Source organism: Eubalaena glacialis, chromosome 20 (assembly GCF_028564815.1).
Source record: "Eubalaena glacialis isolate mEubGla1 chromosome 20, mEubGla1.1.hap2.+ XY, whole genome shotgun sequence".
Lineage (NCBI taxonomy): Eukaryota > Metazoa > Chordata > Mammalia > Artiodactyla > Balaenidae > Eubalaena > Eubalaena glacialis.
The window spans coordinates 23,135,731-23,151,365 of record NC_083735.1 but is presented as its reverse complement, the minus strand read 5'-3'; the positions used below and the strand labels follow the sequence as shown (position 1 = coordinate 23,151,365).

Sequence of the window (15,635 nt, the reverse complement as noted above, 5' to 3'; positions counted from 1 at the left end):
GACTAAAGGGCTGAAATTTTCCATTTTCAGTTTCCCTCTTTGTTGCTATAAAATGAAAGGGTGAAGCAAGACTGTGTCTAAGGGCCAGTCCAGCTCTCAGGTTCTGGGACTCGGGACTGCTGTGAATTCTACTGCAACAGTTCTCCAGAGCTTGCATCCCAGCTCTATTCTGATCGCAAAGACTGCGCTCTTTGCAAACTCATAGACGCTACACTCCTACCTACCAAGACTGTGGTGTGCCACAACTAAGTTTAGCCCCACTCTCCCGGTCTGAAATAGTCACCTAAACCACAGGGATGATTTCCTAGATCTATGTAAGGAAGGTGCTTCCAAAACCTAACACTGTAAAATTGTATTTACTTGTCCCAACTCCTTCCCAGTTTGGTTCAGATCGCCCTTTGCCTGCATACATTTTGCAATACCTGTTGGCTCTTTATCTCTGCCCACTCCTCCAGCATGCTCCCTCCACTTGAGAAACATAGCCAGCACTTGGCATCATAAATCTTCAACCTACTCATCAGCTAATAAAAGGGGGTTTAGAGTTGGCAAAGGGAATATTGCACAGAAACTTTATTTGCCAATCGCCTACCAATAGCTAATTTCACAGGTGGTCCTTTATCAGATTTGTCCATTGAAAGAGAAGGAAGAGGACTAATGATCACCCTTCAGACAGGAAGACTGAGTCTGGGGAAGCTCTCTATGGAGCTGAAGGCTTCGACTGGATTATTGTATGGACTAGCGTTTTTGTCTTACATTCCTAGTAAAATTAGAAGCTGCTTTAAAATCTCTTACAGCAGAAATTCCCATATGCCATAGTCAATGTAATGAATTTTCATAAAGCTAAACATGCAATGTGAAGGACTAGCCTCTACTCCGAGATTATGCCCTTCCTGCATTTTGTTATTTCTGTTAAAGAGTACTTCTTTTAAAAATAAAAGATGGTAACAGAAGATGGTAGGATTTGTTTGTTTTAGTGTCTTTACTTGGCACTTTAGAAAGCTGGCAATCCTATATTAATTTCCAAAATTCATTAAAACTGGAAAACTGGGATTCTCATCCCTGAAGTGGCTAGCGCAGAGCTGATCACCAAGGAGATGATATATATGACTATATACATGCATATTTAAATTGATCTCATATGGGAGAAGGGGCTTCTAAGCTCTCTTCTAAGCTCCTCATTCTCTACAGATCTCAAGGCATAGCACAGAGATCACTGAGGCCCTGTGGTACAGGCTGAATCTGTTCATACAGATTCAATTCAGGTAGTTTCCTCGAAAATATACCTACCTGAGAAACCCTCAACTATGTACGCGGTATTCTGTGAGATGGGTATTGGTCCTTTGCCCCAATAACAACGTCATAAAAAGGATTTTACTGTATTCCTTTCACAGTAACACCTGGACCGTGATGGGCACAAAGGAAGCGTTCAGTAATTACTTACTTCCGACACTATCGCTGGACCTGGGGATACTGATCCCGAAAAGGCTCCACCTAAAACGGAGGGGAACGCATTTGGCATTCTCTCGGGGCTCCTCTGGGCTCCACGTGTGATGGGGGAAGTAACGGTCATCTGCGAACCCCCGGTAGCTGAAGTGTAAGACAAAGGCGGGGCGGCGGGACGGCTGAATGCAACTGCAACCAGGTCCGCGGGTGTAGGATGACTTTGCCCGGCTAGGACTTTGCCTAGGGAGAGGGAACTCTGCCAGCCACCGGCGTCCAGCCCTCTTGCTGTAACGGGATGCTACGCTGTAGGAAAGTGCCTCTGCCCCCTGGCGCCGGTCCTCGGGCTTCTGATGAAATTGTGACCCACCGCCCTCTTCGCAGGCCCTGGACGCCAGCCGTATCACTCCGGGCGCGCAGCCGATCACGTGGCGCGGCGGTGCGCTGGAGGACCGCGGCTCCACGGCCATTGGTCGACGGCGCGCGTCCCGGGCGCGCCCATTGGCTGTGGGGGGCGTTCACGTGAAAGGGGGTCTGGGATAACATCCCGAGTGGGGAGAGGTGGTCGGAAAGTTAAAGGGAACCGTGCGGCGGCTGGGAGGCCGAGTCCCGGGTGAGGGGCCGCAGGGAGGAGGCGGGCGGGCAGCTCTCGCGCACGGACGGATGCGGCTGCCCGCGAAGGGCGCCGACCTGAGCCCCGGCCCCCGCTCCTGCCGTCGCCGCCGCTGCCCCTGCCACCCCGGCGCGGATGCTGCCGCGGGCTGGCGCCTCCGCACCTCGGGGCTTATGAGCTGTACCAGGTACGTCCCTCCCAAGCCCGCAAGGCCGGCTGCCCGGCCGCGGAAACGGCGGCGAGGGCGCATAGCGAGGACCCTCTTTGGTCGTGCCACCTACACTTTCTCCGTCCAACTTGCAATTATACTCTGGGAGTGGGACACTTTAGAAGGGCTCAAGGAGGCTGTTGCTTCCACGTGGGGAGGGCAATCCAGGGACCAGAGGTGGGATGGAGCCTGGCCGGACCCACGTGATGCACCGAGGTGGGGGTCCCGGCCGCGACGGGCGGCCCGGAGGCTGGGGCTGGGACTTAAGATACTCTTACTCCCTATTGTGCCGAGTTCGAACCTGACACAAGGCTTTTTCACCTGGGACCCGACACTTCTAGAGGGTGTCCCCGGAGTTGAGCGATGGGGTCTCAGCACAAGGGAAAGTCGCTTCGTCTCTCCCCCGGCCTCGATTTCCCGGTACAACGTAAGGAAACACACTTGGTGATCTCGCAGGCCGCCGAGGGCGACGGGACACAGGGCGCTGCGGCGGCCGGGGCCTCCCGGAGCAGAGCCACCTCCGGTTCCCGGTCCCCAGACGGGCTGTCCCGGGCCAGCGAGGGCGAGGTGGCCGCGCGGGGACGCTCTCGTGGCGCCGCTCCGCCTCGGGTGGCCTTGCCGCCCCGCCCTGGTGTGATAACTAGGGCTCCTCCTCCTCGTCGTCTTCCTCCCCCTGCCGGTCACAACTCCGGGAACCCAGCCCAAGGCCTGCCTCCCGGACACACCGAGGCTCACGTAGTCTGGTAGCGGCAGCCTCCCCTGCCACCTCTCTCCGGGCTTTCCGATGCAGCGAGACAGCTGGAGAGGGGGCTTCCCCGCGGCCCAACAGGTGGGTTCCGGACAGGCGAAGGACCTCGGGGAGGGGTTGGGGGCGGGGTGCAGCCCGGGCCTGGCGGGACCGGGACACAGAGGGCAGGACGCTCTGGCCTGCCCCCGTGTCCTGTTTGTGCCACCCGTTTGAATCCAGAGAAAGGGGTGTGGAAGGGACTCAGTGCAAAAGAGGGGGTAGGGGGCCCAGAACATACTAGAAGATTTGGGCTCTGTCCAGGTATCGTTTCCCGCAGAGGAGGAGAAAGTTGAGGAGAGACTTGAGGACTTATAGAGTTGCTAGAAGATGTTGGAGCCTGTGGTCTGCGTGGTCAGGCCTCCTTGGGAGACCCAGGGTCCAGGAGAAGAGAGCGTTAGGGCTTTGGGGGCTGGGATGCAGAGAAGAGGAAATGGTTCACTTGGCAGGGTTATCCAGGAGCCAAGACTAAAGTGAAGACAGCTGGAGGACTTACCACAAAAGTAAAGTTGAGGTATTTAGGGAAAAGTTAGTGAGAAGAGAACCATCAGGCAGTATTAGCAACCAGGAATGTCAGAGCTGGAAGGGATCTCAGAGGAGAAAGCTCAAGCCCAGAGAGGTTGAGTGACTTGCCCCAAGTGGCACAGCCAGGTGCAGGCATTCCTAGGCCAGTGCGCTGTGTTTCACATTGGACATTTTTAGATGGCAGACGCTGCCATTTTACTTATCTCTTTCCTATAATATGCAGCCTCATCCACAGATATTTATCTCAAAGATGCTTTGAATGATGGTGACAGAATAGAGGAGTCCAAGTGGCTTCTAGGGCTGTGAATAAGGGCCCCATGGTCTGAGTACCAAGGGAAAGATGCCAACTTTACTCATACTGTGGCAGCCAAACCTTTTTGGAGGGAATAAAGAAATGCCGAAGGGGTAAGTGGCCCTGTCTTTTAAAAAATTATACCTGGTAACCTGGTTGCGAACGCTTACCTAACGCTGTTTCAGTGTTCCTGGTGGGTTCTTGGGGCGTCTGATTTTTCTGTCTTTTCTTATCAGAGTGCAAGAGAATGGAGGAGGCAATGTGTTGGCCTCAATACAAAAGAGAAAGATTTGCTTCCTATAAAAGGCACAGCCAGAGAGTCAGTAGCTCAGCCGCCTGGAACTGTGAAGGTCATGGGGTTATTTTCTGTACAAGTCGATAGTTTTTAGAGAAAAATCACCACAATATCTAACCCTGGTTGAGAAGGTCTGTTGTTTGTCACTAGAGGAACACGGAAAGCATTTATGCAAAACTGTCCATGTTCTGTTTTTGCATGGCGTGTTAGGGTTTGCCCTCTTTTGAACCAGAAACACTGAAATCTACCCTTGGGCATGTCCAGGCTCTCATGGGGCAAAATTGATCTCCTAGGCATCTATTTGGAAGCAAAGGTTTTGAGAATCCATACTGGTCTGAGTAACAGCTACTCACAGTCTCGTGACCCTGTCCTGCAACAAACTGGTATCCAGGTTCCATGTCATGCTGTGCTGGTTCAACTGTGTGTCCACATCTCATTCTGGTTTTTCTCCCAGACCAACCTTGGTGACTCATATTCCCTGGCTTGGGCGTGGGAAAGGGCAGAGCGGCCAAAAAGAGTCTGTCATAAGAGGGGCCCTGAGGTACAGCCTGATGCGTCCTGTGTTGGAACTGATAATTTTCATGCCATTTGAGGACAAAACACTCGTCCAGGTGCCTTCCTTTCAGCGACTTAGGAAACTATTATCTTGCATGTCTCCGTGGCTAGGAGTACGTCTGAGTGTTGGTCGTCCCTGTGACGGTCCATGCGGGAATTTCTGAGCAGACGATCAGGAAGGCTTACGCCAAACCAGCACTTCGGTGCACCAGTTCTTGGAGACCGATCTGGTTAATAAAAGCTGGAATCTACCTGTGAGGATAGGCAAGGGAGCCAAGAGTCAGATTGCACCCTCTACTGAAGCCATCGGGGTTAGTGACCTCCCCGCTAGTGCTGGTGACACCAAAAAAGTGAAGGGATTCTGGGTAGGGGTGCTTGTGCAATGGGCCTGGAGCAGGAGCCTGGGAAGAATGCCTGGGCCACCAGGTGGTTCACCTTCCTTTTGCCTTTCATGGAGAATGCTGCAAAACCAATTCGGCTTCAGAAAGTGCCAGTGGAATTGTTTAATTACCTCTGGCTCCGACTCCAGCTTCACCTCCTCACCCTCAGTCCTTACAGCTTGGTGATAAAAGGGATCTCAGGGGCACGTTTATACTGCTGGGTCCAAACAGTGAAACTTTACCAGGCCTTCAACTAAGCCTTCTAACCTGCAGGATTAGACCTTGAGAGTGACTGCAGTCGACTGCAAGTGTGCAGATTCTTTGCCTGATCCCCTTGCTTTAGAATTCTGTTTCCAAAATAGCTTGAGAGTTTCCCAGTCATTTTCTAATGAGCTGTTTTAAGGTGGTGCGGGAAAGCATGCCTGAGGGTGGTTTGCAGGCCTGCGGGACACTCTTAGAGAGCTTGCAGTTGACCTTGTGCTGACTCAGGCAGGGAGGAAGCGGCTACGGCAGAGGAGGAACCCCTCCTTCCTCAGTTCACACCCAGGTTGTCAGGGGTGGGCAGAACGGGAGGGGCTGGGGTGCAAGGCTTTGCCTGCTGTTTGGTTATTTTTAATTAACATTTAATTTAAAAAGCAAAAACTACCTGTATTAAAAGTAGAACTGAACGTGTGATTCCAATGCATTCTAACAAAGTTTTGCAATGAACAGGGGAAAAGAAAAATTCAAGTACTTTGTAAGTATAGGTTTTTTGTTTTGTTTTTTTTATGTTGAACCCACTGACTTTTTTTTTAAAAGCTCTCTTGCCCAATTCAGTCAGAACTTTCCTTTCCAGAACAATTGAATGGGTATAAGAAAAGATAATAGGGACTTCCTTGGTGGCGCAGTGGTTAAGAATCCGCCTGCCAATGCAGGGGACATGGGTTTGAGCCCTGGTCCGGGAAGATCCCACATGCCACGGAGCAACTGGGCCCGTGCACCACAACTACTGAGCCTGCGCTCTAGAGCCCGCAAGCCACAACTACTGAGCCCACGTGCCACAACTACTGAAGCACACGCGCCTATAGCCCATGCTCTGCAACAAGAGAAGCCACCGAAATGAGAAGCCCGCGCACCACAACGAAGAGTAGCCCCCGCTCGTGGCAACTAAAGAAAGCCCACGTGCAGCAACGAAGACCCAACGCAGCCAAAAATAAATAAATAAAAGAATAGATAAATTTAAAAAACAAAAGAAAAGATAATAGCCAATTTGCTCCTAAAATTTTTACTCATTTAACTTTGTTAGAGGAGAAACTATAAGGCTATTTAAGGATATTTAAAGGATAAGATATTTAAAGGATATTTAAATATCTTATCCTTTAAATATCCTTAAATAGCCTTTATTTTTAAAGGATATTTAAATATCCTTATTTAAAGGATAAGATATCCCTTAAAATGCATGTTTAGATAACTACATTATGGCTATAAATTAAGATAAGAACATTTAGAAAGGTTGGGCCTTTTCAGACTAATACAGGTATTTGTATTATTATTGTTTTGTCTCTGAATGTCTGTGTTTCTCCACCTTGGTCATCACTAAGTGATTCCTGAATCTTGGGGAAGTGCTGGGTTTTTTGGTGGTTTTTTTTGAAAATGGGATCAAGCCCAATACGTCTTCATCCTTTCTCATTTTTTAAATGTATTTGATTAAATGAAATCAGAAGTTGAAAATGAGATATTATTTATTGGACTGATATTATTTGTTGGACCAGTGGTCCCCACTCTTGTCAGATGATGAGTGACATTTTGCCTGTCCTTCTCCTGAACTACCACCATCACCCCACAGCACCTCCCAGGAGGGGGGGTGATCGGGAGGCCTGAGAGCTGGTACCCCAGCACACCACCACACACCGACACCTTTGCCGTAGTGAGGGGAGATGTGTTTGGCAACTAATCCAGATCTGTGTTCTGTGATTCTCAGACTAGAGATTTTAATCCTGATTTCATCGCCGACTTCTTCAGTTAGCCCATTGGAACTGTCAAATCAGAATATCAATTTGCCATGGTAATCAGAATAAAAATGGCTTGGCTTTAGTGAGGCAATAGTGTTGGGTGAGTTTTTGGCAAATCTTAAGATATTTGAGGTGTTTTATTAGATTCATTTTGTTTTCTTGATTAGAGAAGGTCTATTATTTTAGAAAATACAAGAAAGTACAAAGCAGGAAAACAGAAATTTCCTGAAATCCCATCACCTGGAAAATTCTGACAGTTTTAATTATATCACTAGTCTTTTTTCTGTGCATATACGTAATATTTTTCCCTACAAGTCTAGTCTCTATGTACAATTTATCTTCTCCATTTTCTACATTAATCATATATTATAAATTTTTATGCCATTTAAATCTTTTTCCACATAATGGTTTTAATGATGATATAAAATTGTATCATATGGATATGGTGTACTTGATTTAATTGGATACCTGTTATTGGTCATTTAGTTTATTTTCTCACCCCTTTTCCCCCCATAATGTTGCACTGAACATTTTAGTACATTAACCTTCGTGCAATTTTAATTATTTCCAAGATTAATACCTGTATGTGATATTAGAACCCAAAATGATGATTTAGAAAGGTTGTGCCCATTAAGACTAATACAGATATTTGTATTATCTTTTAAAATTCTTTCCTAACTCACTAGGTAAAAACAGGCATTGTTTTTTAATCTGAATTTCTTAAATTACTTGTAATTCTGGACATTTTGCATATTTATGAGGCACTTTTTTTCTTTTTTTCTTTTTTTTTTTAAAGTATAGTGTCTGGACTGGGTCCTATCTGTAGACATTCAGATTTAATTGCTGCGGGGTGCGGCTCAGTCATCGGTACGTTGTTTTTTGTTTTTTTTTTAATTTATTTATTTATTTATTTATTTTTGGCTGTGTTGGGTCTTCGTTTCTGTGCCAGGGCTTCCTCTAGTTGTGGCAAGCGGGGGCCACTCTTCATCGCGGTGCGCGGGCCTTTCACTGTCGCGGCCTCTCTTGTTGCGGAGCACAGGCTCCAGACGCGCAGGCTCAGTAATTGTGGCTCACGGGCCCAGTTGCTCTGCGGCATGTGGGATCTTCCCAGACCAGGGCTCGAACCCGTGTCCCCTGTATTGGCAGGCGGATTCTCAACCACTGCACCACCAGGGAAGCCCTATGAGGCACTTTTAAATTTCTTCATGAATTGTCTATTCATGCTCCTTGCTCATTTTTCTACATGGAATATTTGACTTTGTTATTGTTTTATAAAAACTCTTTATATATTAAAGTATTAACACTTTGCTGCTATGCTTTTTGGAAAATGTTTTCCCAGTCTTTGGTTTTTTGGCTTTACTTATTCTTTTCACTTATGGAAAAACATTGTTTCTATGAAGTCAGATTTAATTTAATCTTTAGCATGATTCTCTTTGCTTTTTATTCTTATAGAGGCTATTTTCACTGTAGAAAAACACAATTATTCACTGATATAAAAGATTTAAAAATACTAAATTGCTGGCACTTTTTAAAAGTAAGATATACTAGAATATAAAAATCTACTGTACACTGAATTAAAGCAGGTGTGGGTCTGTCTTCACTCCTGATTCCCAGTCTCTGGCACCATGCCTGGCACATAGCAAACACCAATCAGTATTTGTGGGATGAATTAATTTCTTTTTATCGGAGGAAAGCAGTATTTACCAAACTGCGTTCAGCAAGGTGCTCCACCAGAAAAAAAAAAGACTTCCCTTGTTTGGGATAAGTTTAGGAAATTCTGCAAACAGCACGCTGTTTTTATTATTCCCCATGGCCCATCAGTATACTGAAGGCCCCAACAAGTCCTGACAGGGAAACCCATGAACTAGTTTTAAAACCAGTGGTTCCGTACTTGTTTGTTTGTTTTAACCTTGGGCCTCTTCCCCCCGCCCCCCACTTTACACTCTTAATCTCCCCTGAAACCAAGGTCACACTGGACCACACTTGAGGTAATATTGAGCTGTAGCCACGTGGGCAAAGATGAATGCAAACGTAGTTCGCTGGTCCCTGGGATGAGTCTGAACATCTGTCTGACCTCCTTGCTGTTTCTTTCTTTCCCTTTGGCCAGGGTTCTAGCCTGCTCTAACCCCGTGATGGCTGTGGACATTGAGTGCAGGTACAGCTGCATGGCCCCCTCCTTGCGCAGAGAGCGGTTTGCCTTCCAGATCTCCCCGAAGCCAAGCAAACCCCTGAGGCCTTGTATTCAGCTGAGCGGCAAGAATGAAGCCAGTGGGACGGTGGCCCCGACCGTCCAGGAGAAGAAGGTGAAGAAGCGGGTGTCCTTTGCAGACAACCAAGGGCTGGCCCTGACAATGGTCAAAGTGTTCTCTGAGTTTGATGACCCGTTAGATATTCCACTGAACATCACCGAGCTCCTGGACAGCATTGTGAGTCTGACAACAGCAGAGAGCGAGAGCTTTGTGCTGGATTTCTCGCAGCCCTCTGCAGACTACCTGGACTTCAGAAATCGGCTTCGGACCGACCACGTCTGCCTGGAGAACTGCGTCTTGAAGGACAGAGCCATTGCAGGCACGGTGAAGGTGCAGAACCTCGCATTCGAGAAGATGGTGAAAGTCAGAATGACATTCGACACCTGGAAAAGCTTCACAGACTTTCCCTGTTGGTACGTGAAGGACACGTACGCAGGTTCAGACAAGGACACGTTCTCCTTTGAAATCAGCTTGCCTGAAAAAATTCAGTCTTATGAGAGGATGGAGTTTGCCGTGTGCTATGAGTGCAACGGACAGACGTACTGGGACAGCAATAAAGGCAAAAACTATAGGATCATCCGGGCAGAGTTGAAATCCACCCAGGGAACAGCCCAGCCACCAAATGGACCAGATTTTGGAATAGCCTTTGACCAGTTTGGAAGCCCTCGGTGTTCCTATGGTCTGTTTCCGGAGTGGCCTAGTTATTTAGGATACGAGAAGCTCGGGCCCTACTATTAGTGACGGCCTGGGATGGAGCCGGGCTGAGTGGGTGCAGACGAGCCGAGCTGCATCACCCCAGGATGGAGATGGAAGCCCAGAGAAAAGCTGAACTGCCATCAGGCACAGTTTTCAAAAAGAAAGGATCCTAGTCACTTTTTTTCTTCAAGCAGCCAAGCCAGCCAGGCTTAGATCACAGAACTGGGTTCACACTCGGAGGAGATGCGTGTGCCGGTCTGTTTGGCACCCGCGTGGTGGCAACGAGGGTCTGAGCAGGATGGTGCTGGTAACGGTCTGGACAGGACCCAGGCCTGCAGGCAGCGCTGGCCAGGCCGGAGGATGGTGGCTCAGTGACCAGGAGCCCCTCTCCCCTCGGGTGTGGGAAGTCAGTCCCCTGGAAAGCCCCCCGCCCCCTCTTCTTGTGGTCTTCCCCGGCCACCCAGGGCCTCCCCGCCTGTTGCAGCTGCCCCGTGTCTACGTGGGCTTCACACTTATCCCTGTGCATTTGATTTTCTTCCACAGTTGATCTGCAGTTCAGGAAAAGATAATAAAGGCAGATCAGCTCATGACGGAGACAAGCATTTCCTTTTTCTGACCCCACTTAGATATCCCAGCAGAGGACGACACACCAGCTATGAAAAGTCAACCGGCTCCTGTGCGGTGTCACCACCCATGGCAGGCTGATGCCAGGCAGGACAGTCAGGAGTGGGACACTTTTAGCTCCACCTCTTGGCGCTGGGGGGAGCTTTCTAAGCACACACTCTTACTTACCCTGAGTCACCCGAGGGCTCAATTACAAGACTTGCTGTAACTTGCCAAGCTGGTTTGCCCGTGTCTCTTTCTTCACAAAAGGATTTTAGGATCTCTTTTCCTGGAGAGTCATCTTTTACGCTGTGCTCAGGACGTTTGGATTTGCAGATTAAGTGTATCCTCGGCACCTTCAGGAAGTGCTTGGTTGTATCTTGACTGTGATTTACAACATCCACGTTGTAAACAGCACCTTACAAGCCCCCACGGACTTTGATTTGGTTGTTCTTACCTATGGTGTGTGGGTACGTAAAGGGATAGGGGAGAAGAACCTCACCGAGTTCTCAGATGTCGTTTTCGCTGTTTGCCAACTCTGAAATATCAGAGATTATTTGTGCTTAACCACATTGGACTAAAGCATTAAAAGTCTGTTGGTTCATACTGTTGTGAGACTCCTGGGACTTTCCTTGTCAGATGGACCCCCAAACCCTGTGATTTTTCTTGGGCAAAATTGGTTGGTCCTTGGGGGTGTTTAAAAATATTTTTACATGTGTATTTGTAGGAGGTTGGGGTCTTTTTCTGTTCTGTTTTTGTTTTTGGAGCTTAGCTAAATGACTGCCTCATTTTTCTTTTGCCTGACCTTACTAAAGTGAGGTCTTCCTCAGGGAGGAAGGAAGAGGGATGCCCCACTGCCTGGATTTGGGGGCACAGCTCCTGGACTCTGCAAGCAAAGAGTCTTCTTTCGCTTGCATTATCCAGATCAGTTGGAAGAGACCTCCCAGCTTCTGTGGCTTTGTAAATTAGCATCAAGCAGGTCTGGAGTGTCTTGGCTCCTAGAGTTTTGTGGTTGGGTTTTTTCTTTTTTGAACTTTAAAAAGTTTTGACTTTTTAAATGCTCTTAAGTGGTGTTCCACGGAGTTCTTGTTCCTAAAACTGGCTGTGACTAGTCTGCAATCTACTGCTTTATTTTTTATGTCTCTCTAGGTGGGCAGCACTGGGGGTTACATGATAATTTATGGGACAATCACATTTTTTATTTTATGCTGACACTGGGCAGAACTGGGTTTTATCTAAGCATGTCTTACATCAAGTACACAGACAGTACTCCCTGTGTTACAAATCTGGTGATCAGAACTATTATATAATAGTGTAAATCTACACTATGGGAAGCAAAACTGATCTTATATAGGTCATGAATTTATTTTGCTTTAGGAAGTCCCCTCCCTCCTCCTCCAGTTTATGAAGGGTACAAGGTGTACTGTCCATTCCCTATTAACAGACCAAAGGTATCAAGATCGTTCTCTGTTCATGTGAAAAATGCCTCAAGTGACTTCTGTATGGTTTTTAGTAATAAGGATCTTAAGGCATTCCCATGTCAGAATTTGAAATATGGTAATTCAGTGATAAGTATGTCTTTTAACACACCACAAACGCTCCCCCACCCCTCTTTCCTCCCAGCTGACCCCTGCTTTTCTGCCAGGGGCACTGCTTGCAAGCCCCCTGCCGGTACACCTGGGTTGCTCACCCCACCAGGCAAGTCCTCACCCGCTGGCAAAGACCCTTCTCTACTAAAGCAAGTGCCCGCCCGAGTTCCCCGTCAGCACCGTCATGCAATGAGGTTGCAGCGTCTGAAAACTACTGTCTCCTCTTTACCAATCAGTCTGTCTCCTTTTGGGGCGGTTCTGTCCCAGGAAATCAGCAGATGGCCTCGGGACCTGCTCCTCCTACAGACCTTCTCCTTGTTCCTAGCTCACCGGCAGTAGACAGGTGACACATTGAAGAAAGTGACCCGTTTCTTTTTTTTTTTCTCACTTGCAAGGTCATAATGTCACCATTTTAATTAAGAAAAACAGCTTTCTTTTCTTCCAGTGGAAATAGCTTGAAACTCAATTGATAACTCTTACAACTGGTACTAAACAAAGGTGGGGAAAAAAAACCAATCAGAACTGATAACAGCAGGTCAACAGCAGACAAAGAGCAGGGAGAAAGGGAATTTTCCATGCAAAGGAGATTGTGCACGTGGATAATTCAAGGCCACAATCATTTTCTACCCCCAAGTTTGTGTGTTGTATGCTTTCTTTCAACTGAATTACTTTAATATTGTTTGTGTCCATGATTCATTTACCTAGCCAAAAATAGGCTCACCAATGAGTTTTGCAGCTGTCCTTTTTTTTTTTTAACATCTTTATTGGAGTATAATTGCTTTACAATGATGTGTTAGTTCTGCTGTATAACATAGTGAATCAGCTATACATATACATACATCCCCGTATGTCCTCCCTCTTGTGTCTCCCTCCCACCCTCCCTATCCCACCCCTCTAGGTGGACACAAAGCACCGAGCTGATCTCCCTGTGCTATGCAGCTGCTTCTCACTAGCTATCTGTTTTACATTTGGTAGTGTATATATGTCCATGCCACTCTCTCACTTCGTCCCAGCTTACCCTTCCCCCTCCCCGTGGAAAGTGACAGGTTTCTTAGTTGGAGATATGAATGCAGCCTGACCTGTAGGTTTGACCCTCAGACAGCTCTTGGTTATGATGACACGTGGCCCCCTTCCCAACTTGCCCCCAAAGGACCAGCCTTCTGCCGCTGGTGCAGCTGACCATGGATGGGGGGGCAGCTCCATTTCTGTTTCATATTTATTCCCCCATATGTCCTGGGGAGCATTTGCAAATTAGGTGCAATAAATAAGCTAGACTATCTAAAGACAGATTTTAAACAATAAGCTTTCAGTGTTTCTTGGAAGATGTGAAGCATTTGGGCGAGTTTGTTTGCTTTTTTTAAGTATTCTTGTTATAGGAGAGCTGGTGAGAAACAATGGAGTTATGTAGTTCTCCAGAAATGAAAACAATTTCAGAGTCAAGGTAGAGTTTATTTCTCTCTAAGATTTAATTTTAATGGTGGCAAAACATTACTCTCTCAATGTTTCTTAAAGATGTAAATCTTGAACTGCTAAAAGAATGTTTTGTGGTTTTGATCTTTGCATATAATTTGCTTTTTTTAAAACAAGCATTACTTGTAGTCACTGGGACATTAAATGGCTTGTATATATATGTTTATAAACCAAAAAAGTGCTCACTTTTCAGAAGCGCCGTTGGCTAGGTCTTCCCTCTCAATGGACACTGAGTGGAAACCTCGGTGTCTTTCCTGTTTTCCTCATGTTAAATCCCTAGAATGGATGTGGTGTGCTGGAGAAAGCACATGGCTGTCTGCTCTGGCAGGTCCTGACGGCCTGTCTCTCCCGAAATGATCACTGACATTGGGGCTAAGATGTTACACACACAGTGGGATCTCCCAGGGTCATCGAAGATGATTTGCCAGCGTATCTTCGCTTCCTGAAGTGGGACACCTCTGGACGGGGAAGGACAGCTGTGCTGACGGGCAGCTTTTCCTTGTTATGGTTGTAAAGCGTTGCAGCCCAGGTTGTAAGGTTGTGAATGTTTTTACAGTCTTGTTTATCAGTTCCTTGAGTCGGCTGGACCCGTGAAGACTCCAAGCAAGAATGCAGCTGTGATGGTGGTGGTCCACTCTTCCTTCTATGTGTGTGAATGTAGAAATGGAGACTCATCTTCATTTTCATGCCTAAAAGTGCCTTGTTGAGAAAGTTCCACAGGTTTTAAAAAAATACATATTTTTGTACACAAAGTTAAAGGGGAAATGCACTTTAAAATCACAAGAATGGATGCCTTTTGTGTGGTATAAGAGAGTGGTTTGAATCTCAAATGCAAAAATGTAATAAAGGTTGAAAACAAAACTGAAAGTGTCCTATTTTAAAACTGACTCTCTTCTTAGAGTCAGAGGCTGGGGAGGAACATTTTCAGTTTGTGTATTTCCACATCTAGAATGCCAGTTTCCAAAAGGGACAGCACACAATCAGTGGCTAAGTAGAAAAGCTGTAAGGTTCAGAGGAAGAGGGGGTAATTGCTTAAGTTGTACAGCAGCCAAGGCTTAGTACACCTAAGAGAGTGATTACCAGGGAAGTGGTACAGGGGCCCGTGTTGTTCTGAATCATTTTTAATGATCCAAGGGCAGGTCTCTTCCTACCCTGTCACTTGCTCTTGAAGCAGATTTTTGACTTAGTGTGTATGCAGCAGTGGGAACACTAAGCAGCTATCGTAGCTTTGCACTGCTTGATCAGACAAACTCTGCAGCCGGCAAAACCACGCAGCTCCCGGTGGGGCCCTGTCTCCATTGGGTACAGGACGTTCACCCTAAGTAAGATTTCAGAGATGTTTTATTTCCAAGTTCAGAAGATGGGATGCAGGGGAGGTAAACTGCTGCCAGATGTTTCCTGCCAATCAGTCTCGGCCACGCCGGGAAAGGCAGCGGTGGTTCTGCCGTGGAACGTCAGAGCATTTAAAATCTTAGCACCCAGTCAATAAGCGCCCAAAGTGAGCTACATGCATGACCGCCTTTCTCAAGCCTGGCAAACACTGCCCACGTTTTTGCCTCCACAGAAATGGGAAGGGGGAAAAAAAACAACACTGGTTTTATGAATGTCTACTTAGAATTCAATGTGGTTTTCATAATCATTACATAATTCTAACCTGTGAGACAGACATCCCAGAGATGTCTGGAGTAAAAAGGAAACAAAACAAAACAAAAAAACCACCAAACCACTTTTCTAGAGCAATGTCCCCGGAATAGCAAATATCCAAATAATTCAGTGGAACATTTATTGCTTGTGTGCAAGGCTGTTTCTAGGTGCTGTTTCTACCCAACCCTGTAAGAGACAGTCATGTTTTAGGTGAGTCCTCTGGGGGCCGTGTAAAGTGGTGGGTGGTGCTACCAGAGGTATCAGCAGTCAGAAAGCCTGGGTTCTGGCCTTGACCCTGCCG

The 15,635-nt window shown here is 47.0% G+C and overlaps 1 protein-coding gene across 4 annotated transcripts; it reads left to right on the top strand.

The window, feature by feature from the left end:
* The first annotated feature begins 2,017 nt into the window (after nucleotides 1-2,017).
* On the top strand, nucleotides 2,018-11,855 carry PPP1R3B (protein phosphatase 1 regulatory subunit 3B). 4 transcript variants are annotated; one of them, XM_061177317.1, is made up of 3 exons: nucleotides 3,806-3,975; nucleotides 7,885-7,950; nucleotides 9,191-11,855. In XM_061177317.1, exon 3 carries the CDS (start codon nucleotides 9,216-9,218, stop codon nucleotides 10,068-10,070), a length of 855 nt encoding a protein of 284 aa, XP_061033300.1. In that variant the 5' UTR covers nucleotides 3,806-3,975; nucleotides 7,885-7,950; nucleotides 9,191-9,215; the 3' UTR covers nucleotides 10,071-11,855. The 4 variants fall into 4 exon arrangements, with proteins under 4 accessions (XP_061033297.1, XP_061033299.1, XP_061033300.1 ...); XM_061177314.1 differs by lacking the exons at nucleotides 3,806-3,975; nucleotides 7,885-7,950 and adding an exon at nucleotides 2,018-2,240; XM_061177316.1 differs by lacking the exons at nucleotides 3,806-3,975; nucleotides 7,885-7,950 and adding an exon at nucleotides 2,893-3,090.
* Nucleotides 11,856-15,635: the final 3,780 nt, after the last annotated feature.

Bases quoted from the DNA above. Each gene is read 5' to 3' on its own strand.
- PPP1R3B (XM_061177314.1), top strand. From the start codon at position 2,104: ATGCGGCTGCCCGCGAAGGGCGCCGACCTGAGCCCCGGCCCCCGCTCC. The intron at 2,241-9,190 runs GTACGTCCCTCC...CCCTTTGGCCAG, and splicing joins GGGCTTATGAGCTGTACCAG to GGTTCTAGCCTGCTCTAACC.